General features: G+C 37.1%; 1 protein-coding gene across 1 annotated transcript in view; it reads left to right on the top strand.

Moving 5' to 3' along the window:
* LOC150039010 (usherin-like) overlaps positions 1 to 25883 on the top strand; it is a gene marked incomplete at its 5' end in the record, with an annotated part of 572498 nt that overhangs the window by 71560 nt on the left and 475055 nt on the right. Inside the window, 2 exons of the mRNA XM_090328110.1 lie at positions 10203 to 10386; positions 24660 to 24823. Coding sequence (XP_090184236.1) covers positions 10203 to 10386; positions 24660 to 24823 — 348 coding nt within the window. The remainder of the gene's footprint in view (positions 1 to 10202; positions 10387 to 24659; positions 24824 to 25883) is intronic.

Below are 25883 nucleotides of genomic sequence, written 5' to 3'. Positions count from 1 at the left end.
TGCTTAATAATTCTACCTTCAGTACACAGAGGACCTATTAGATGCCTCTTGTTACAAATCCAAGAGGGAAATTTCATTGACTTATTTTGGATTGGGTAGGCACCTGGAAGACAGTTCATTATAGCAGTATATGAAAGAAAACCTTCAGTAAACATAGTTTTCTAGAATGAAGGATATTCTTCATGTAAAACAAACAAACAATAACAAAAAAAGAAGGTGTTTCCCCCAAGTGGGGAGATTATTGTAAACTGGGCACACAACCTATATGAGGGCTCTTTCAACTTAGATTTAGCCTTCCAATTTTGTTATTAGTTCATTTTAGGGTATCTCAAATTTGTTATACGTTATTAAAATATTATGTATTATCATGTTGGCACTATTTTTAAACCAGTCTGGTTTGCTTACTTTCTAAGAATAAAAAGGAGGCACGAACAGAGCAAATGCTGTATCTTTGAGGAAATTATCTTATATTAAAACAAATGTTTTAGGGCCTGGGAGTTTGGCCTAATGGTAGAGTGCTTGTCTGGCATGCATGAAGACGGGGATTTGATTCCTCAGTACCACATACATAGAAAAAGCCAGAAGTGGTATTGTGGCTCAAGTAGTAGAGTGACAGCCTTGAGAAAGCCCAAGGACAGTGCTCAGGCCCTGAGTGCAAGCCACAAGACTGGCAAAAAAAAGTGTTTTATTTTGACTTTAACTATATATAATTAAAATATAGGTATTTATGTATATATAAGATATATAAGTGTATATACATATATAAGACAAATATATGTACTTTCATGTACATATATAAGTTATATATATTTATACAGATGGACACAGAGAGGAGAGAGAGAGAGAGAGAGAGAGAGAGAGAGAGAGAGAGAGAGAGAGAGAGAGAGAGAGAGAGAGAGAGAGAGAGAGAGAGAATGTTCTCAGTGAAGGCTAGTTCATTGCCCAGATAGTGGATGGTTTTCTTGGTGCTATGTCTGTATGTCAAAACAGCTTTAGGTGAGGTAATTGGCTATCAGCTAAGTGAAAGAGCAGGATTTGCCTGTCTAATTCATGCATAATCCTGTCTCATTTGATTCCTTCTTGAGATGGAAAGTTATCTGATAGATTATGAATCTTTCCTTTGGGGTTCTCACTGAAATAACCTCTTTGTCTTCAGCTCCATGCTCTTTTTTCCTACTCTGGCCTATGTCCCTTCTTTGTATATTTAACATAGTAACAAAAGAATCATTGTCCTGAAGCACTCCTTTATTTATAAGTGGGTAATCTGTGGATTCTGTGTTGCTTATCACTTTACTGGAATATGGGTGAGCCTTCAGGAGTTTTTAAGCTGACTTTATTTTCTGGTACTCTTTTTCTTCCAAGCACTGAAACTACCTTATTATTCTGCAAATGTCATGTAGAAAGCTGATTTTCATGTGTCTTCATGCTTTGTTTCATTCTCTTTTCATTCATCCTATTGCCAGCCACTTTTGTAAATGCATGCCATTCTCACAATAGCCAAGACTCATAGTAATTGTCAAGTATAGATTTAAGTCTTATAGAATTATAATAAAATAGGATGCAGTCTAGTTACTATTGGCAATGCTTTTAATTGCCATTGAATGAGTTTTTTTCCTTTTCAAACTGCCTGCAATTTTCTTGCTTTGGGGGTTGTTAATTGGAGATAAAAGTGTCTTGGGCCAGCCTGGGCTGGCTTTGAACCATGACCCTCAGATCTCAGCCTTGTGGGTAGCTAGGGTTATAGGTGTGACAACCCCCAGTGTCCAACTTTCAATGTACTCTGGTTCTTTGGAAAACATGCTCAGGCTTATATAGACTTCATGGATTATTTATTAATCACCTGGAAAAAAAGAAGTTTGTGTTTTAAGACATAATAAACATCTCAGTGTACTCACTTTTGTAAGTCCATGTCTCCACAGCAATAACTTTTTAACCTTTGTGATGACATGGAAGAAGGCACTGGATATCATTTGGTTTTCCCTTCCTATCAGGTCATTTCCTCAGTTCCCCTACTGCTCTCCTTATTACCTTCAGGCACTTCTCATCACATAGCCAAAGGGAACCTCTTCAACTTTTGCCAGGTCTTCATCCCTCCCCCTGAAAGCTTTCTACAGTTGATGGATCTTCATAATCACCTGGTTTGGAATAGCCACGAGAGCTCAGAGCGTATTGTTAACTTCCATAGTCTGGGTCTCGACTATGTGGATCATGGTTGTATAGTGGTCCTTCCAAACACAGGATGAATACCTCCAGAGCAGATGCTGCTAGAATGTTTATGGAATAATTGAGTCATCATACTAAAAGAATAATTTTAGAAGGCCTGCTCCTTATTTTTTGACCTGCTCCTTATTTTTGGCCTGGGCCTGTGGATGTTTATTTATACTTAAGGAGGATATAGTATTCTATCTTGCAAGGAGGCAAAACAAATGTGGCCTAAGCATCTGAATCATCTTGGGAAAATCAAGAAAACCTACGCATGCACATACATTCCTCCTCCATGGGACAAAGTGTCATTTAAGGTTTTTTTGGGGGGTGGTGAGGGGGTTATATCTACCTTCTTTTCACTTCAGAAAATTCCAGTTTGAATTTTGGTCTCAGGGTTTATAGTCTGGAACACGGAGAGACCAACATGTTTCTGAAGTATCTTTATCAGAAACAGATATTTTCTGGTAGCCATTTGGGCAGTCCACGTAACAAAACACACTGCTCTAACCCAAAGTTCTAGTTCTCTTTTTTCTACTTCACCCAACTGTCCTAAATCCCGTCCTACAAGGATTACTCTCCTAGATCACTGTCCTGCAGGGTGCAAGCATATGCGGTGTGTGTGTGTGTGTGTGTGTGTGTGTGTGTGTGTGTGTGTGTATGTGTGTTGGAATAGATGGTTATGAACATCTACCAGATGGTCAGTCAAAGGAATTCTGTGATTGCGTGGCTTAGACCCTCACACATAGATTTGTTTTCCACTTTCTTAAAAAGAAAAAAAAAACATTATTAAGGAAGGTATGCATAATGAAATCTCATGTATTATTAACTTAACCTTACAAAGAATGTAGGAAGAATAGGCTTTATTCAACTAAAATTTATAGGCAATTTGTTAAAGCAGCAGTGCACGCTAGAAGGTACATTAGAGCCACATTGGTTTTAATATGCCATTCAATAACTAGAACAGAGGTTAAAAATGCTGCTTAACCCCCATTAAGTATTTTTAAAATGCTTTAATTTAAAATTATTTGGAGAGCGTGTACATATATGAATGTCCACATACCCACACTAATAAATAGTGCACTAAATATGTTTTCTGAGTTGCTTTTCTCAGGGCTGATGACCTCATAATGCTCAGTAGTTGCACTTAATCAGAGGCCAGGCCGGGGAAGGCAGCAAAGAATGTCAAGGCATTCTGAGCCATGACCCTCCCTTGTCCTTGAGAACTAGAAGAAGAGTGGGTTTATTGAGGACTCTGCAGCTTTAGAATAACATAGAGGCTAATTTATAAAGCAAACAGCTTCCAATGACATGTTTTGTACTAATAGGACTATGCTTCATGCTTCCCTCTGGTACTTACTTTTGCTTTTATTTTATAAGTCATACAGACTATTAGAATGTAAAGCAAAGTATCTGGTTTCATTAAGAACTATATTCTAGTGGTTAAGTAATATGCTCATAAATTAGAATTGCGCAAAGATTCTGCCAATGGAATTGGAATCAGATGACTGATATTCGATTAAAAATTCAGTGCATCAAAGTTGAGATCTGATTAGGCCACATGTCCTAGTGGTTGGTGAAACAACTTTCTAGGTTAATATGTCTTTCACAGACAGTACTGAGTGTCAGAATTGGAGCCACTTCCATGATAAAAGATCAAGAAAGAATTATACTATAGGAAATATTTGGGCCATAATCTTAAAAATATCTGGGGGCAACAAAAAGGCATATTGACAATATATCATTTAAACATTAATTTAAAATAATTCTATTTTCATACAAAATGGCCTGATAAAAGTTATATTGGTGATTGTTTATAGTATTAACTATTTTAGTGGGTCTGTCTATGTAATAGGGCTAGATTGTTTAAAACTTTAATACTCATTATGCATCTGTGATATAGAGACCATTTTCCCCTTATAGTAAAATAAAGAAAATATAATTAAATCTCATTTTCAGAGAGCCATCATCTATAAGTCCAGAAGAATCTGCACACAGAATCTGTTTTGTTTTTAAAGAATGAAAATGTTGTGTATATCTTAATGTTTGTCTTAAATATACTTTCAGTTGGTAGTAGGAATTGGGTTAGAATAGAGAGGTGTGCAATACAATCTTTACCCACTCAAACCTCACCCAACCTCCTGATTTTAGCTTACTGAATTAGGTCCTGGAGTGTCATGTTTGTTGTGAAAATCCAACTAATAGCCATGAAGTAAAAATTACCAGTGACTGGGATACTAAAATGATCAGATAATGAATTGCTAAAGCAAACACTCCAGAAATGGAATGTTCCGCAAACTAAGCTGGAAAAATTTTAGAGATGATTGGCATAGCATTGAAGAGATATTTCAAAAGAACTGAAATGGAAAAGAGAACAGAATGTACTAGTTTTGCCATGGATTATGAATACATACCTATACATATATTCATTACAATCCCATTGTTTTCAGATCTGTCATTAATTATATTGTGTATTATTATTGGATTTATATCAAGTACTGTTATTTCTTATTATTGGACATGATTCTTAGGAAAAATGCTTATGAGATCCTTTGTGGCATATAGTCACATGAAGAGGAAAACTAAGCTTTTTTTTTTTTTTATCAAACAGAAAAGTACAGCAGAAAGTTTGCTGTTTTGGTTTTGTGCCAATACCTGGGTTTGAACTAAGGGCCTGGGTGCTGTCCCAAGGCAGCATTCCGCCTCTTCACGCACAGCTTGACTTTCAGCTTCCTTGTGTGTGCAAGGGTTGGGTTGGATCAGTCGTTAGAGATAAGAGTCTTATAGGCTTTCCTGCCCAGACTAACTTGGAATATCCTTAGACCTCAGTTGCTTGAGTAACTAGGATCACAGCTGTGAACCACCTCCACCTGACAGCTTGCTAGATTTTGAGCATGTTATTATTTGTTCTACAAGCAACAGATACTTTAGAACAATGTTTTTCTTCTCTTGCTTTATTTTGTCTGTTGATAAGGCAAGGATGATAAATCACAGACTTATATTTACCGTTTTCTTCTTGAATGTTAGGGAGATCATCATTATCTTTAGATAATCATCCATCTATTCACTTATTCATTTCACTTATGTATCCAACGTTTGCTAAAAGTCTATTGAATAAATTAGTTTCACAAGAGACTATGGGGACTAAGATATATCACCCCAAATGCATTAAAGCTTCATAGTTATTAGGGAAGCATACCTCATGTAAGGTTAACATAATGTTAGAGGCCTGTAGTGATAATTGCAGCAGTAGTAATAAAGATATTGACAAGTTCTTGAAAGCTGGAGGATATAAAAATAGAGGCATCTATAATAGAGGAAAATGATTGCCTGAGCTGGGTGCCAGTGGCTTGCCCTTGCAATTCTAGCTGCTTAGGTGGGTGAGCTCCAGTGGATTGTGGTTCAAAGTCAACCACAGAAGTAAGTTTGGGAGACTCAAATTCCATAATAACCTGATATACTGGGGGTGTGGCTCTGGGTAAAGCATCAGCCAGGGAGGCAGGCAGAAGATCTTGGTTTCAAGGTCTGGGGACCTATTCAAAAATGTATAAAAAAAATTAAAAGGAACTATTCATGAAATCAGTGTTAGAACTATAGCCAAGAAGAAGAAACAAAACAAAAAGCACCTTGAAATATATAATTCAGTGGGAAAAATAATTAAATATTTAAAATTAAGTTATTTGAAGGAAGTTTCTGTTTGAGATAGATTCTATTAATATTTAGCCATTCGATGACAGTTGATCACTCTACATATAGTACATTGAGCACAATTTTATTTTAAAAGCTATAAATGAGTCAGTCACTGGTGGCTCACACCTGTAATCCTAGCTATTCAGGAGGCTGAGATCTGGGGACCTTGGTTCAAAGCCAGCTCAGACAGGGAAGTCCTTGAGACTTATATCTCCAATTAACCACCAGAAAACCAGAAGTGGCTCTTCGGTTCAAAGTGGCAAGGCGCAAGCCTTGAGCAAAAAGAGCTCCAGGACAGCCCCCAGTGTCTGAGTGCAAGCCACATGACTCCAAATAAGACAAACATAAATGAATACATTATTTTAATTTGAAAATGTCCTTTGTTGAGTTGTTCTTCATGTTTTTTTCAATATTGATTTGGAAACCTTTTACATTGCTTTCATGGTCTAGATGAGCCACAAATTCCTCCCCAGATACATCTCTTTATATGATGTCCATGTTCTGTCGTAAGGTGAGTTCTTTTAATGGCTTGTAATTAGAGCTTAGTTTCAGCATTGCCCTCCTTTTCTGAGTAAGGCCTAGAGGTTAAACTTTTTTTTTCCTTCTCCCATTTCAAGACTATGGCAAAGCCTACTTGTTGATGGTCCTCGAGAGGGACATTGCGTGGAAATGGGCTCCTCTTTTATGCTTAGGACAGGTATGGTGCTGTGAAAATAGCCACAACAGGAGATAATAGCAGCTGTCTTGCTAATAACTTGGAACCCTTTTGAGTTCTGTGAGAGGCTTTTGGATAAAGCAGTGCTGCTTTATGATGTGGGAGATGCTTCGCTTTAGCTCTATGACATATAGTCTCCTATATGAGAGAATATGTCCTTTGAATTCAGGAATTAGCTGAAAGAGAGGAAAAGAAGAAATGTTAGAAGGTTGCTGGGTGCTCAGTCTACTTGATCTACGAACATTGTCGTAATGACTGCTGAAGAATGCAGTACAAAAATTATTTAAAGGAAAAAATAAACCCTCAAAGTTCAGAGGTCACTTAACATAATACAGAGAGAGAGGTGTGGAATATGAAGTAGATGGAGCTAATGGAGAGAGATAAGAAATGTATGAAGGCAAAGAAGAAATTAAGGCCAGTTATCTTCAGCTACACTTCGTAGCTGCAGTTGAAGCAGGAGGGAAAAGAAAATGTTTTCTATAGTGAGGAGTCATAAAAGGAGTGGTAATGGTCTAGAATTAGGCACATTCAGGTAAGGCAAGAGGTAATCTTTGAGCAGGAAGTTACCTGAATCATTCTAATTAGACTTGCTTAAAAATAGGACAACTAAAATACAGGTGGGATTAACCTTTGTAATCAAGCTCCTGAGAGGAAGAGGGGAATTAACCTCCAGGCAAATTCCAGCACAATTTTTCCCTGAGAGATCTGCCTTCCTTTGCTCTTTACATACATGCTTTAACTTTTTTCCCCCTCTGCTTGCAACTCTGATTTTTTTTCTGTTGTTCTTTCCCTTTCAAAACTTGAACTATAGAATCTTCTGTACCAAAATGTACTTCCTTTGTATTTACAGATTTAACTAATAAATCATTTCTTTCAGAAGAAGTATCCTTAATTGGGCCAGAGTTCTCCATGACTGGGAGCTATGGCAGTAGGTCCAAATTAATTCTACTTCAAAGTATCTTTGCTAATGGGTAATTTGTCCAAATTGGAGGGTTGTTAGGACTTTCATGATGCTATCATCATGAACTGAAGGAGTTAGGTGCCTTCTCAGGAAGAAAAATACCAGGGTGCACAACCCATGCACTTGACTCTAACCTAGAAGCCCCGCAAATTTGTAACTTAGCTCACAGGATGGAGTGGTTACAAGAATACAACTTAGTTGGTACAGCCATCTCCTATTTCTGGAAGTATGCATACAAGGCGAATTGCTGTCAGAGGAGGGAAACAAGAGAATAACATAAAGTTGCTGTAAATTACTACAAAAATGAAGGTATCGATTAGCCCAGAACCTTGCTCTTTTCCCTTTTCCCCTTGTTGAACACAGCATTTTCAATGAGCTCTTCTTGAAGCTGTCTAAGAACATAGGTAGAGTACAGTAGAAGGAAAACATGTGGTGACTTTGAAACAATAGCTTTATTTTTTCAGCTAGAGCCTCAATTATGTTTGATAGTTTCCCAGTTCCTGTTTGTTTTCCCCTGTGGAATAGTTCCCACAGAATGGACCCTTTTTGTGGTCCAGCTCTTTCTCCTGAACATGGCTGATGTTTTATAGATTTTTCAGGTAGTCATATTCATGGGCTATAACTGTATTCTTTCAAGCATTTCTATGATCTCTCTCCAATCAGTTCAGAACAGTTCCTTGTAGCATTTTTGCATATATTTATATATGTATGTATATTGTATATATTTATATATGCCCACACACCTCACACAATAGGAAAGATCCATTTTTCCTTCACTTTTGATTCTATAACTGCTAACAGTCATCTTTATGAAAATTTGAACTTGCGTATATTTTTTTTGCCAGTCCTGGGCTTGAGCTCAGGGCGTGAGCACTGCCCTTGGACTTTCTCAAGGCTAGAGCTCTACCACTTGAGCCTCAGCACCACTTCCAGCTTTTTTTTTGTGGTACCGAGGAATCGAACCCGGGTCTTTGTGCATGCTAGGCAAGCACTCTACCACTAGGCCAAACTCCTGGCTGAACTTGCATATATTTTTAATTATTTTTTTTATTCCTTGCCTTTTGCTTCAAAAATGTGTATTTGGGAATTAATTTAAAATCTGTAAAGTGTGTGTGTGTGTGTGTGTGTGTGTGTGTGTGTGTGTAAGTATAGTTTTTGAGGGACTTACAGACTATTTGGTGATAATGTCTACTTTTATTAACTTATTTATGCTTGTAGAAAGTCTACTCTGAAAGCATTGTATGTGTGTTAGCAGACTCGTCAATTATGAAGACACTGGTTATAATTTTTATGAGAACTTAAGGAAATAAGTGAGGTACCCCTACTTATTTCATAGATCTGAGCTAAGATGAATAGATTGAAACAATTCAGGCAGACAAAACAGCCCGATAGGTATTTAAGTGTCAAACTCATGAAGAAGGGGCTGCATTTGCTGGGCATGGTGGCTCATGCCAGTAATCCTAGCTACTCAGAAGGCTGAAATCTGAGGCTCACAGTTCAAACCAACCAAAGCAATTCAAAACTGAGAAATTCTTATCATAAATTAACCACTAGAAAATGGGAATTGGGGCTGTGGCTCAAGGGTAGGGTGGTAGCCTTGAGCTGAAGAGTTCAGGGACAGTGCCCAGGCCAGAGTTCAAGCTCCATAACTTCCCCCAGAAAAGAAGGGCTGCATTGGACTGAGCACTGATATAAAGTTACAGCTGGGACTCAGAAGCTGTGTCAGATAATTGAATTGCTTTTACAAAAGAAAATCAGAACGTATCAAATAGTTTTAAGAAGAATGAGACATTAAAACTACAGTTTGAAAGGTGGTTCCAGATATACTATGAATAGTAGATGCCGTAGGGACCCCAGAGCCAACTGTGGAAGAAATGGGGTTCCTTTCATGTTGAATGGCCTACATTTCTTAATTCTGTGATTTTTAGGAATGATTTTTTAACCTGTGGTTGTCTGATCTTCATAATGGACACAGTGTTTTCCTTATCTGCGTTGCTTTGAGCCCTAAAGGAGATTGTGAATTCCCTACTCTAGTGTTGATTCTCAGGATTAAAACATTAACTAGGGGGAGGGGAGTGGGAAAATAGAAGATTTTAAATTCTTACAAGACCATGTCTATTAGAATTGGAAATGGGAAAAATACAGAGTGTGGAAAGTGGAAGATTCAAGAAGGATACATGGTTACATTTGACAATGATACTGTTAACACAATATTTAAGTATCAGAACAGAGCACATGAACTGTTATTTTACCGAAAAAAAAAGACTCCTTGTTAATTCAAATGCAACTGGTAACACTGTATATGCATTACTTCATTCTCAAATATGCTTCCATGATACAAAGAAAGCAATGTAATAGATATTTGCCTCCATGGACATAATATAAGGACAAGAACCCATTTTCAGTTGAAAGATAACCGAAGTAGGTTTTAAGCACACAGACTTTTTGAAACCTGGGAGATTCCAAAGTGAAATATCCCTTTGTTTTCTTGGGTTATGGTTAACACATTCATAAAGAACAGCAATACCCCCTTTCCATTGCAAAGGGCTTCACTATGTAATCAAAAGGTTCTTTTTCAGAGATAATGTAGAGTTCCTAAAACATATGTAACATGCTTTATATCTTTGATTCCAGGATTTTATGTTTCTCCAGGCAACGCTAGTGGTTGTATTCCATGTTCATGCCATATACGTGGTGCCGTCAGTCCTATCTGTAACAGCCTGACGGGCCAGTGCACTTGCCAAGACAGATCTGCTGGAGGGAAAAACTGTGACCAATGTGAGGACCAGTACTTCGGGTTTGATCAACAGACTGGAAGGTAAATTTCTAAGACTGAATAAGCTATAGATATATAGATAGATAGATACACATATATATTTGTTATACATGTATATGTATACAATTATTTTTCATTTTATTCAATATGAATATATGTATATAACACATGCATTTATGTATAAATATAATGTATATAGTATATAAGTATACATGAACATGTATAAACATACATGTTAATGTACTATATGGTATTTATATACTCTATATGTTATATGTACAAGAATGTTTATTCTTTATTACATTTGTTTATTTTTATTTAATATTTATTTGCAAGTATTTTAAATCACAGTAATTTTTTTGTTGTCATAAAGCAACTTCTATTACAAAATGTTCCCTTTGTCCACATATTTTGGATTCTTTGACATCTTATCTGTTGAACATAATTGTGACTTTTCAGTGTTTTCTAAAGTGAATATTATATCCTACATGCAGAATAGAGTCTGAGAAAAAACAATGAGGAAAAAATCTTTTAATTTAAAAATCGTATCATGTGTATGTAGAGAAAGACAGGAAAGCAGATATTGTGGAACAAAATGCACACACAAAAAAATAAATAATGGATATATCAGTTGGCCTATCTGCTTTGATCTTCCTCCTTCTGGGCTTACAACTTATTTGTTATTTTTTGGAACTATTTTTCCCTTGCTTTTCTAATTTAGATGTAAGTACACACAGATGAGAAGACTAATTTTGCATTTCATGGTATGATTCTTTGTTTAGTAGTAGTAACATACATTCTAGGAAATCATTTCATATTTCAAAGCAACACTCTTTTATGTTCATTGCTACATCCTAAAGATGTGTTATGATGTTAGTTGTTAGAAGGTAGAGCCATGGGAGTGGTGGAGTTATGAGCTGAGCTAGAGCTCAGACTCTCGGTACCTTAGAGTTTCTATTTCTAAGCAACTAGTATGATACACTGACATGCCATAATATCTGACACTTGCCTGGTTTGCTTTGCTCAGTATATGTGTATATGCTCCAATAAAATTTCAGGGATTAGGATTATCTGGGTTCTTTTATTTATGTCAGTTTAAAAATTAGGTAAGTTTTGTGTTAGGGATCTAACATAGAGCTTCATAGATACAGGCACTCTACCACTGAACCCTACCCCTAATCCTGCCTGGTCTTTGGCCCATATAATTTTCATCACGACTCCTATTAGTGTGTGACCAGGATGACAGCGTCATTGTAGTGAAAGAACTCAAACTGCTTTACTTTTTGACTTTCTTTTAAAAGATAATTTGACTAAAAAAATCAGGGGTGTTATGGAACATATTTGTTAAAATAATTGTGGTTCTCAGTAGATAAATGTATCAAGAAGATATGGTCCTTATACACAATGGAATTTTATGCTGCCATCAGAAAGTATGGCATCACCTCATTTGTAAGGAAATGGAAAGACTTGGAAAAAATCATAATAAGTGAAGTAATCCAGACCCAAACGAACATAGGCTCAATGGTTTCCCTCATTTGTAAAAATTAGTATACATAGAGGATCACACTAGCTCAAAACTATGCACATAAGGTCAAATAGGATGAGAGTAAATGCAATAAACTCTAGGATATGGAAACAACAAAAAATAATTGGGGTTCTCATTAAATATGTGCAAATCCATGATTCTTCACTTCTGTTACCATAATGCCTTTATCTTGGGAATCCCAAAGCATTAACTTCTCTTTTCTAACTCATTCGGAATGGCAACAGGAAGCCCCTGGTGTGGTAAATATTAAATAGAGAGAAGTCATAGGATTTGGGCAGTATCAAAAAAAAAATCCATATCACCATCTTGGAATTTTGGGACCGATTGTTTTCACTCCTGGCCAAGTCTGTCTTTAAAAGTCTTTAAATCTTTTCCATCATTCTGACCACACTTATCAATAGATGAAGGCCTTCCAAAACTGATGAATGCTCATGTGACACCTGAACACGCCAGTGATGGCTTTTGTGATCATCTCTCTCTTCATTCTGTTCTACTGATCCTCATTATTATTGTTATCAAAGTTACCTCCTCAAAGCTGTTCATTGAGCAAGTTAATTAAATCATTCTTTTTTAAAAATTATTTTTCACCTAAACTCTTAAATGAAACCTTACTTTCTTCCCCACACCACTTTCTGTCCTTTCCCAGTGTTCTTAAATTCCAAGCCAGCCTTTGCTGCACATTGTTTCTCTCCCACTTTCTACCCATCTCAGTCCTCAGCTTCATTTAATCAGGACCAGGAACTGCTTTCAGAATAGTGTTCTGCCATCTATCACTCAGCAGCAGGCCTGGCTAACATGTGAGTTGGACTTCCTCTGTTAAATTGTGGATTGCGGTGTTAACCTAAATTGATGAGAAATAAAGAGAGCCAGAAAAGGCAGTGTGAGCTACGTTATTTGAAAGTACTAAGGTTAACACTAAGAAAATAAAATTCATTCAAATAAAAGACTCCATCTTGTCCTTGATATGGATTCTAGGAATCAAACTGTGAAAATCTGTATAGATTAAAAGAAAAAGAAACAAAATTATTCAGAGGAAGTGGTTTCAAGTGAAGAGATTCACAAGTTTTGTATAAAGTTGGATATCTGTCCATATCAACTAGCTTATAGGTATATTTTTAAAACTTTTTATTAATATATGTAAAAAAAACATGTTTCATTATGACAGCTTCAAACACAAGTGTAAAGTATACTTTATTCATTATCTTCTCTTGTCTTGTTTTATACTGATCCAGAAAAGAGAGTACTTTCTTAGAATTATAAATTATCCTTTGAAATGATAATTAGGACATCAGTTCTTCACTAGCCCCCAACTTCCTTCCTTTAAAAAAACAATACCAGATTTTTTTCTTGGTCTTCTAGTCAGCCCTATTCTTAATTTCACTGTCTTCTCTTCCTAGTCTGGCGGTGGGGGAACACTTGATTCTGGGTCAATCTATTTTCATTCTGACGCCTTGCAATGACCAGGCTGTTTTGAAAATGTCTTTTTTTGCTGCTTCCTGAGTGTCTTCCAGCCTGTGCTGACTGGAAGCACAACTTTATTATAGGTTTTCTTCATTTTCCCACCTCCTTGGAACTGTTGCCAATCACGTCCATTTCAATTTCCTGCTCTTGTATAGTATCTAGGCCTCTGTTTCACTTGAGAACTAAATATATAACTTTAAATTATGTTCTATTTCCAATCTGTCTGCATTTTCTACTTCCTTAGGAGTGTGTGTGTGTGTGTGTGTGTGTGTGTGTGTGTGTGTGTGTGTGTGTATGAGTGTGTACCAGCACTGAGGCCTGAATTCTGAGCTTCTTGCTCTTAATTAGCGTTTCCCTCAACACTAGCACTGTAGCAGTTGAGCCATACAGCCACTTCCCGCATTTTGTTGGTTAGTTGGCACTAAGGGTCTCTTGAGTTTCTCTGCTCTGGTTGATCCTCAGATCTCAGGCTCCTGAATAGCTAGGATTACAGTTGTGAGCTACTAGTGCCTGGCTACACTCTTAATTATTGTTTTAACTAGTCTTTAGTAGAAAATATTGTATATTTTTAATTCTATTTATTTTTTGCTTAAACTAGCCCATGGCCAGATCCTGATATGATTCTCTAGTGTTTTTTTTTTCTTCTTGTTTTTCTCTTCATTTTCCTACTCTGAGCCTTATTCCATCACATCAGAGATTTTAAGTTAAATCTCTCTTCATTAACAGTCAATTATCCTAGTCTTCATTGGCCCTGGGATCTCTTTTCCTGGCTCTGTCTCGCTTAGGAGCCCTGCAAGCTATTGTCTAAGCTCTTACTCTTTTACTGACTATTATTTTTAAAGTTTTTCTTTTCTCGCTGATTAATTTTCTTTCCTTCTCATTTGTTCTTCAGCCATCACACATCTTACATAGATAAGCTGAGCCTACAAAATGTACACAGCCAAGAGCCAAGAACCAGATGGTTTCTTTCCTCCCTTCCTATTTGGAGGTGATGGGATAGAACCTAGGGTTTTGTGTGTGTTAGCCAAATGTTCTACCTTGTTCCACCTTGCCAATTCACCCAGTGGGTACTTAAAATTCTCATCCAAGTCAAGGAAGGCAATAACAAGCTATCAAGGATAAACACGAGTTTAGGAAAAGAGAAATAAGAGCACAATATTTCACTTCTGGGAATGAGGACACTTCAGTGCTGCTTTCAGAGTGGGTCTTCCGTAGACCCCTTGAAGAGGAGGTTCCATCTCCTGTAGTAGTGAGGCTGTGTCATAAGGTGGGACCCATCAAATGTAAATGAAAGCAGAGACATTGGATAGGTGTGAATAGGCAAGTAGAAAGCCAGTACTCTCGCTATATACCAGTAGTTCAGGCCTTGCAGTCCTAGCTACTCAGGAGGCTAAGAGTTAAGGATTATAGTTCAAAACCAGCCTAAATAAGAATGTTTGTGAAACTCCTACCTCCAATTAAATCATAGAAAAAAAAAACAGAAATGGTACTGTGGTTCAAGTGATAGAGTGCTAGCCTTCAGCAAAAGGAGCTCAGGGACAGCACCCAGGCAAAGATCTGAAGCCTCAGGACTGGTTGAAGAAAAATAGAGAAGGGGGGAAAGGGAGTGGAAGGAAGGAAGGAAGGAAGGAAGGAAGGAAGGAAGGAAGGAAGGAAGGAGGAAAGGATTTTAAAACACAGTACTCTGAAATTTACTATCAGAGTTTACTAGGACAACCATCCTAAGAAAACCCTAAGATCGAGAGGGAGCAAGAACGACTCTTACTGTCTGTAACCAAGCACTGTCTTGCCTTTAGTGTACAAGACTAAATAGGCCTGAGTAAAGGAGAAAAGGAGGTGAGCTATGGAGAACTTCTTGGTATGAAAAAGGAAGATACCATGGTCAATAGCTGTTTCTGAGTTTTAAAGTTGCTTATTTGTACTCATTCTGTCCTTAATGTTGTCAACATAAAATGAATTCTTTTTGACATTACATTTATTTGAATCTCCTCAAAAAACAAAGTCTTGCGCCCTGCCATTCTATCTCAATGAAAGGGTTGTACACCTTCAAATGCCCTTTGAAGTTCAAATTACTCTTGTTGAGTGGACTCAGTACATTCTCCCATTCCCTAGGATTGACTCTGATATTGAATATAACAGAACCCATAGGCTTCCATGGGAAAGAGCAATGGAAGATAAGAGCCACCGTGTAAAACAATGATCCTCTGAAAGGGATAGAAAGAATAAAGCTCCTCATGATTATATGGGGGCCCAAAGAGCTAAGCTGGATTTGTTTCTTATTAAATCAATCATAGGGAAAGACTGTGGTTTGAGTTGACCCCTTTGTCTCACTGGTGAATTCTGCTGTCTCTTTTCCCTTTAATGTAGATTGTTAGAGAGAAGTTCCTCCAATAGAGATAAGGACATAGTAAAAATATTGGAACATGTGACAATGGGAATGGTTTGAGTATATGTATACTCATTCCCCAGGAGAGTAAAAAAGTATATTCTTTTATTATGATTTCTAGGCCCCATTTTTGAATGATAACATCCTTCAATGTCTTTGTTAATTTCTGGAATTGTGTACACACACACACACACACACACACACACACACACACACACAAACACACACACACTAACACTGGCTATCTTGAAAAGGGAAACAAAAAAGATGGCTAAAATACATTCGATTCTATCTAACATAAGACCTTTCTGATGCTTGAAGGAAAAAAATTCACTCATAATCTAAACATATCATGACAAAAAGTGCAGGAAAACAGCTGTTATGATATGAAATATATTTTTAAAAGTCAGTTTAATATCCTTTAAGCTCTATGTACTGTAGTAGATATTTGGAAATATATAGATTCCAAAGTATATTATTGATTATAATTTGTTGTTAAACTAAGACAAGGTAAAAAGTATCAATTTTTTGGAGGGTGGGTTAAAATCTTGATATGTAACCTGGGCTGTCTTTGAACTCTCAATCCTAAGAATTTATTTGCCAAGCAAAGAGTAGTTGAATGTATTATTCTATTTTGGGGGGATAGTGTCTTGACATGTAGCCAGCCTGGATTTGAACTCCAGTCTTCTCACTTTACCTTCCCAAGTGCTGAGATTATAGCTGCCAAATTTCTTAATCCTAACTCTAACCTTAACCCCTAACCCCTATCCCTAACCCCTAACCCTAACCCTAAACCCAACCCTAACTCTTGCCTTTCTTAGTGACTTTTCTGTATTCAGGGACTATACAGTCATTCCATGAAGTTCATTCATATCCTTTTCCTTCTTTGCTTCCTCTTTATTGTACATAACATTGTGTTTTTTTTCTTGGTTTATTTCCCACACTTTCTTAATGCTCCCAAGAGCAAAATAAATAATGACTCAAAAGTCCTAGCAACAATAATAAAAGCATGCCAACCTTGAAACAATAACTTCCCATGACCAATAGAGAAAAGTTTTTGCCTGTATCCTTTCAAGTGGCTCATTTTTTAAAAGTCACTGATGGAGGGTAGGAGGAAAGGAGCATGTATTTGAAAAAGCAGATTCAAGTGCAAACATGACTCCTTATGCTTCTGACACATAAAGCAAACATTATATTAATCAGTATTGAAAACAATGAAGCCAAAAACTTCTGCCCACAAAGAAATAAATAAGGCAAAAAAAAGTATGTTGTACTTATCTAACTTAAAAACAATGAGACAAAAACGAGCTACATTCAATTTGTCTCAGACCTATATTTGACACAGTACACTTCCTGCGGTTCTCCTCAAGTTGACCTGTAACTCACTCCTCTTTCCCACAGCCACCAAGAATCCTCTAGTTCCTATGGTCTCCATATTTTTATTGTGATTTTCTTTGCTAGGGCTATCTTGCTGACTGGACTTTCTTGCTCAGTCAGCTAGCACTATACACTCTACCCCTGGAACCAAATCTCAAGCCTCACGTTTTGCTGGTTATTTTGGGAATGGAGTCTCACGAACTTACTGCCTGGGTTGACTTCAAAATGTAATCCTCCAGATCTCAGCCTCCCCCAAAATTTAAGACTATAGCACTGAGCCACAAAAACTAGTCACTCCATTCTACTTCCATGCCTATATATTACAAGCCCAACAAGTTTTTTTTTGTTGTTTGAGGGGCGGGGGGCTAAAATGAACCCGTCCATTATTTAGAGTTTTCCTTGCTCTAAGCATTAAAGAACTAAGATTTCCCATAAATTATCAGTCAAGAGTATTTGTTGCCAGTTCTGGGATTTGAATTCAGAGCCTTGGCCTTGGTAAGGAGGCACTCTACCACTTGAACAACACCCTGAGGTCTTTTAACTTTCACTTATTTTTCACAAAAGTGTCCTATTCTTTTGGAAACCAGGGCTAGCCTAAGATTGCATTCCCCCTACCAATGTCTCCTATGTTACAGATATGACAGGCAAGCATGACTCCACCTGGATTATTAGTTGAAGATGCTCTCACTAATTTTTACTGGGGCTAACTCTGATCTGTGATCCTCCAGACCTCTTCCTCTTGGGTAGTTGTGTTCACAGGTGTTAGCCATTACCTCTGGCCTCACTATTGGCTGCCACTCAGGGATCTAAAGGTTGAAGTTTCTAAAATATAAATTCTATGTCAGAATTATTCTTTTTTGGTGTGGGGGTGGTTACTGAAGATATTCTCCATTTGAACATTGAGTTAGAGATTTGGCCTGGCAATCTTCTCACATGCTTCTTTCCAATTGATCTTGATTGGCCTTTTCTTTGAGAACCAGATCAATGACTTCAAAGGAAAGCAGACAACTTTCCTGTCAGCGGATCTCCTTTTATGGTGTCACAATGGAAAATGTGAGTGGTGTGCTTCATAGATTCATGCTTCTCTGTGACTCTTTGTTAGACAGCTGACTGTCACATAGGTGACAGAGATAAATGGGCCTCAAGTTGTCTCATCATCTATCATTCCAGCCTGGGCTTGCTCACAAGTGGGTGGCAAGGTTTCAGGAAAGAGAGCAAAAGTATGCACTGACACCTGAAGCCTGTGCTTGGAACCAACATACTGTACTTTTGCCTTATTCTCTTTGTCACAGCAAGTCGGAAGGCCATCCAATACTAAGCAGGAAATGGGTTCCATCTTACAGGAAGGCACTGTACAATTAGTTGTGAAGGGCTTGTGTAGTGAGAAAAACAACCGTAGTCATTTTCACACTTCCTCATGGCCAGCAAACTCTAGATTTTCATATACAGATTGCCTATGATCTCCAGGGAACATCAGGATTATATAGGAGTAGGCCTGTACTCAGCGTGATGTGACCGGGAATGGAAGGCGTGGGGCATTAACTCATCTCAGTTCCAATTCTACCTCTTGCTGGATCAGGTATATTAGCTTCCTATTGCTGATGTCATAAATTTCCACAAATTTAGTGACTTAAAACAACATGAATTTATTATCTTATAACACTGGAGGTCAGAGGTCCTAAATTAGTTTTACTAGGATAAAACCAGGGTGTCAGCAGGACAACTGTGTTTCTTCTTGATACTGTAGAGGAAAAGAAAAAAACAGACTTTCATTTTAGATTTCCTACCTTTGACAGTCCCCCTACATCTTTAACTCATTGCTTTTCTTCCAAACCAGCTGTTGGATACTTTCTCTGTTCTCTAACCTCTCCTATATCCTTCCATGTTTTCTGTTTGTTTTCCTTTTGTCACGACCTTTGTGATAATATTGGCCATTCTTAGATAGTCCAATTTAATCTTTCCCTCTCAAATCATTAACATATAGAGCAAAGGGTTTTTGCCAAATAATAGAATAACATACTCATGAATTCTAGAAATGAGGATATGGGCAGAGCGGAGGCCATAATTTAGCTGGCCATAGGAGAATTCAGACAATAAGTTTGGGGGGCAAGTTCAAACCTGGCCTGCTACCTATTCTTATAAATAAAGTTTTATTGGGATACAGCAATGTTCATTCTTTGCATATTGGAAAAAAGAATAGAGGAATACAGAAGAGTACAAATTGCACACAAAGTCTGAAATATTTCCTGACTGGCTCTTTTATAGAAAAAAATCATAGACCTTCCATAAGTAGATACACCGTCTCCTCGGGTTAGTAGTTTAATCTCAGTAAGAATTGCAGAATTATCACTGTATAGAGGAATTAAGATTTCTCTGCATAAATTATATTTTTAGAATAGTTGGTACATGGTCATTCCAGGTCTGCTCAAACACATGGGATTACAAAAGATTCCTCTATCTCATCAAGTGGCACAGAGTTATTTTCAGCCTGAAATCTGAATCTCCAGTGTATTCTTCCTGTGAACTCCTTGCCCAGTCTTATGTCTGACTCTAGGACTTAGAGAATGAACGTGATCTCTCATTTACTTGAAAGCACTTTAAGAATTTGAATCTTAGCTGGGTGCCTGTGGTTCATACCTGTAATTCTAGCTACTTAAAAGGCTGAGATTTGTGAATCAGAGTTCAAAGCCAGCCTTGGTAGAAAAGTCCCTGTGAGGCTCTTATCTCCATGTAACTACTTAAAAACTGGAAGTAGAACTATGGCTTAAAGTGGTAGAGTGCTAGCCATAAGCAAAAGGTATCAGGGACAGCACCTAAGCTCTAAGTTCAAGGACACTACAAATCAGAAAAAAAAAAGAAAATAATTTGAATCTGCTATCTTATCTCACAGCAATGTGTATGATTATGTGGAAAATCAGTAGAGTCAGTAAAGATGGGCATCTCAGATAAAGAATCTTGATAAACAAACTTAAGCACTAGTCAGCAGGGTAGCTAAGTTCTTTGAATCCATTGCATGCATTCAAGACACTCACTGCCTTGGCCAGTTTTGATGATTCCCGTATTCATGCTAGGAAAGCTTCATGGAAGAGATTGGATTGAAAATAGCTCCTTTCTAAACAGGACTATACAACTTGCACTCCATTCCTTTATTTCTGTGAGCACTGCTGGCTTTCAGCACACACCAAGGAGACTGACTAAGCCTTAAATCCTTCTGCTATAGATCTGATTCCACCTCTAAGAAACCAGCAAATGCAGATGCTATTTGTATGGTGTGAGAAAAGAAGAACAATAAGCTCTTGACATCCATACCACCAGAGGATCTACCCTCCTTCAGAGGAAAGCCAGGGCAACAGCATTACTTCCCAGAATTCACAGTGACCTTCCTGTACACAAGGAAATAATGGAGCCAACATCGCAAGTCTTAAGGAATCTGAAATTACCCCAGGGGACAAAAACTTATGCCAGTAGGAAAGAGTACGAAGAGTTAAATTCTCATTAGACCTATAATCCAAGTTTGAATTTATCTCTAGCATTCTAAGTTTTCCTTGAGGCTTCATTCACTATAAATCATTTTACTTTCTAGTTGCCAAATTAGGGACTAAATGGCACAAATTGTACCCAATTATTGTTATTTTTTAATTTGTTAGGACTGGGGTTTGAACTCAGAGCTTTCCACTCTAACTTAACTTTTCTCCTCAAGGCTGGAGCTGTACCACTTGTGCCATGCCTCTAGTTCCAGCTTTTCTCTGGTTCATTGGAGAGAAGAGTCTTAGATTTGTAGACAATATCACAGAGATAAGCCACCAGCACTCACAGACTCTTTTCCCTTCACTCATTGCTTCAGCAATTTGAGATATCTTCTCCTTTTGTTTTTCTTTTGTTTTCTTTTTTTTTTAAATTGAATGAGGTCTTCATTCTTTTGTCAGCTGTTTAGGAATAATTATATGCTATTACAGTTTTTGTATCATCTTATCCTATCATTATTATTTCTCAAACATTTCTTCTCTTTCCCCTTTTATATGTGTCACACCTTAGCATTGTCCTAACACGGCAACATATAACTCTATATTTCATTTATTCATTCACTATTCCACAATCTGAATATTCCAACATCCTCAATTGCTTATATCTTCACCAGAAGTCTTTCAACTTTTGAATTATTTTCAAAAGTTTGAAATACTTACAAATGCATAGGAAGATATTTTGAGGATGAGACTCAGCTCCAAGCATAAAATTTGTTTTTTATAAAAAGATAAATACACACACATGTACACACACACACACACACACACACACACACACACACACACAAAGTGATTTTAGTATACCTTCATTTTGACTATGACCCATTTCTGGAAGATCAGGTGTGGGATTTTTCCATTTGTACCATCATGTCCCTCAAAAGGTTTTAGATTTAAGGACATTTTGATGGGGGAGTTCCTTTTTTTATCCTGAGGATGCTTAACTGAAAATCAAGTTTTCCTCCCCTTTTGGCCATAGACCAGGTAGATTGCTATTTTCTGGGCTTCCCAAACCTCTACCTACATCTATAGTGAAGAACTATGACGACCTCCTCCTCCTTTTCCTCCTCTTCCTCCTTCTTTCACCTTCCTCCCCCCCCCACCCCAATTCTCTCTCACACTTACTTAATTGTGAGTTGTGAGGACCTGGAAGAGAGCTCTCAATCCTCTTCATGTCTTCAGTGTTTACTCTGAGTCTGGAAGGCAACTGGGTCTTAGAGTTGATTACAATATATCAACATTTCTTTCTTCTCCTTTCCTCCTCTTTCTAACACCTCCTCCCTTCTCTTTCTTTACTTCCTTTTCTGTGATATTGAGTGTTAAGCTTAGGACCTCAATCACATCTCTAGTCCTTTCATTTCCATTTTGTTATTTAGAAGAAGTTTGGTGGCAACTTCCCAGAGTGGCCTCAGACTATGGTTCTCCTACTTTCTTCTGAATAGCTGGTATCACAGACGTATGCAACCATGGTAACAGACTAGTCCTTCTCAGTCACGATTTCAATCAAGTTGATGTAACAGTGAGTTGTGGCATCAGAGAGAAAAGGAGTGAACAAAGAAATGCCAACACGAACATCTATATCTTTGTCTTTTTTCAGAATATCTTATTACCCTCCCTCAGATTTTTTGACAGTAAATAAGTATTGTTGAATTACTACTAATAATAATGCTTTCTTAACTCTTTGAGTAAGTGGAAGAATCTCCCAAGATAAAGAGAACATATGAAACTGTTGATTAAGAAACAGAATTAATTTATTTGCTGTTGTATCTGGTAAATTCTGATTTACCTAAGGGCCCAGACAGCGCTAACAGTGGTGTGTTTGAGAGCCTGGAGCTGCATTTTACTCCTGTTTTGTTTATCATAATGAACTGGTCAATAAACATCACAAATTGTTTATCCATATAAACCTTGACAGATTTCTTTTTATGAAATCCATTTAGCAAGTGAGGTTTTTCCCATAAGGATGAAAAATGAAGATTTTAAACAGATTGTGGGAGAAGCTCTGGGTATACCGAGAGAGTCAGTGTAATAAAAGTTGCTTTATATTAATATTACAAAAACCATTTATCCTGGCAAAATCAATATCACAATTCATCTTAGTTTGTTGTTTCTCTTTCTTAGCTTAAGATGTCTTTTCTTTATTATGTATAATTTTGTTTTAATAAATGTGAAATATATTTCATTTAGAAGGTCCTCCTGAGGGGAGATAACTTATAAAATGATAGCAAACTTGTAGCTTATTTGCTAAAGAGTCTTGGAAATGTTGAAAATTACATTTGAGTGGCTGAGAAATTTATAGCAATCATTTCACTTAAGCCTTAATTACAAAATCATCCCCTGTGTGATTTGGGCTAGGCACAAAGTATAATATTAGAGAAGACTCTTCTGATGATCTTCGTTTAGGAAAAAATTCCCTCTTACTGATATTAAGTAATTATCGCAAGTCAGATATGTTCAATATAACAGTGTCTGGGCAAACAGACAGTAACATCAGATAGAGACTCATTTAATTACTCAAAACATTGCATGCTTTCCTAAGAGGTGATTTATTTATTCCATTTGGATTTGGGACTTCATATCCCAGGGATATTGACATAGCTGACTTGAAGATATGGCTGTAGTAGTGACTGAAAGAAAATAGGACTATATCAAGGAAAAGAATTATGGTACACACTGGAAACGATTGCTCTAAATGTACTGCATGTAAAGTAAGGATGATTGTCTCATGAGTGAATGGTAATAAAAGAAAAACACTCAAGAGACACTTATTCATGAGTGTTGTCAGTGAAATAGAAATATAAATACATATACATGCACACAGGCATTGAGAGTAGCTTGCTTCTTACTATTTATATTCACCAATGCAATATTAACAGACTACAAACTATGCACTAAGTAATAGTACATAATGACATTAGTACCAAGCCCAACATTTCAATGTGTCTATGATTCCCTTTTAATTTTAATGCACAACTTTCTTCAGCTCTAATACTTAGCCTAAACAGAACATTAATTTGAAACAGAACTCTGCTGCAATGTGTGTAGCTAGAAGGTACAGTATACTATAGTGGTTTGTAGGGGAGGGGAAAATTTCCTCTTATTATAAAAAGGACAAACTACAAGTTTAATGGGTTTCAGGAAAACACTGTACTTTCTTTATTCCCGAAGTGATACTGGTCCATAGAACAAATTTGCAGCTTATTGGCAGCCTTAGTTTGCAGCAGGGGGAGAGAATCTATCCACCAGCATAGCTCTTAGAACAAGCAGGTGAGTCCATTTAGCGTTGTTTTAAGTGTACCCCATGAAATGGTTTCCTCGGGCTTCTATCTGCATCTCTAATAATTCACAGTACCCAAATTGCTTATTGTAATCAATGCCACGGTCATAGGCTAAACGTTTGAATAATTCACTATGAGGAAACAAGTCTCAGTTCCTGTCATGGCTAAGTGTCAGTAATACTATTTTTTACAGTCAACTTTGGGTCCAAGAACTTTTAAGTTGCAATGAAGATCTCTCATTATCTTTTCACCATTCATATCTTTTCATAAATCAGAATAATGTTCTATACTTCAACCAGGCAGAATATGAATTTAGTGCATAAGATAGAAGCAAAGTATAAACCCATATTATGGCATCAGCAAGCATTTAACCTTCCTTCCTTCCTTCCTTTCTTTTTTTTCAGTCTTAAAGAACTAAATACAGAATTTTAAGCCTTTTAGGGGGAAGGAAGCAATGACTCATCACACTGGTATTCAAACTAAGATTATGACACAAAAACTCTCAAATTCTCAGCTATTACAGTCATTTGGGGCTATTAATTAATTTATGAAAAGCATAATTCATACAGATTTTGCTAAAGATCAATTCTGTTTTGTTTTATTCTGGCTTTATACAGCTCAGGCATGTTTCCCAAGCGTTAGGGAACAGAGAGCATCTTAATCCCCAATGTTATTGATAAGTGTAGCTTATGCAATGAATTATTGATCAAAATAGTATTCTCTTTGATGATTTATCTTGCTTTCAGATGTCAGCCTTGTAATTGTCATCTCTCAGGAGCCCTGAATGCAACCTGTCACTTGGTCACAGGCCAGTGTTTCTGTAAACAATTTGTGACCGGCTCCAAGTGTGACATTTGTGTTCCTGATGCAAGCCATTTGGACGTCAAGAATCCATGGGGATGCAGCAAAAGTAAGCATAGTTGGCCTATTGCTGATGTGGGAAGCACAGGACGTGGAAAGAATGGTCCCCTCATTTTCCTTCCTCATTTACAGCCAGCCCACCAGAAAGGCACAAATGAAAAAATTACTAGCAAACTTTAGTTTTTCATTGATCAAATAATAGTAAGTGATCAAATGTTTGTGTTTGTAATGGGATACTTATAATTATTTCCTAGAGAAAATAAAATCACTGGTGGTATCAAATTGAATGCTAGTGGCACACCTCAGTTATCTTAGCTATTTAGGAGGCTAAGATCTGAGAATCACAGTTCCAAGCTAGCCTGGGCAGAAAAGTCTGTGAGATTCTTAGCTCCAATTAGCCAACAAAAGGCTAGAAGTAAAGTTGTGGCTCAAGTGGCACCAATTTTGAGTGACAAAGCCAAGCAAGAGTTCCAAGCCCTAGTACTGACACAAGCACACAAAACAATTTCCTAGGCTCTTACAAGACTAAGGGATTTCCCAGAATGCAAAGTATCTATCTTTAAAAATCTATTTGTCACCTTCCCACAAAGAAATTCAAGACAATTTTATATGACAAATGGAACATTTTCCTTATTTTTTGTGAGTTTTATATTTTTCTAGGGCCTGAATTCTGTGACTATCATTCTATTATTGGTTATTCCTTGTTTATAATAGTAATTATTACTGCCATTATTTTTCACCATATACTGCCATTCATTTCTTTGTACTTTAAATTTTCTTGACCAATGAGACATCTTTCCCATTTGCAGTTTTACTTTCTCCAAGCAAAAAAAAAATTACAATTGTCTTTTGACATCTCACTTATATCCTGTGCCTCCTATTGTCCTCTCAAGGTCATCTGAAATTCTGTAATTTCCTTGCACATTAATGGTTTTTCTGTGTTGACTTTAAGCTCATGTTTCCTTACCTTGGCCCTAGTCCCTTCAAAATTAATTTGAGGTATGTGATGAGGAGTGCTGTGCACTGTACAATGCCAAGCATATTCTACTGGGGTGTCTTTCCTGACACAGTCATGAATCTCAACTCTAAGAAAACCACATATCGTATTA

This window comes from Megascapheus bottae, unplaced genomic scaffold, assembly GCF_031878675.1.
Source record: "Megascapheus bottae isolate mThoBot1 unplaced genomic scaffold, mThoBot2.hap1 H_1, whole genome shotgun sequence".
NCBI lineage: Eukaryota > Metazoa > Chordata > Mammalia > Rodentia > Geomyidae > Megascapheus > Megascapheus bottae.
Note: the sequence above shows the minus strand (reverse complement) of the source record. Positions and strands in the feature narration are given on the sequence as shown.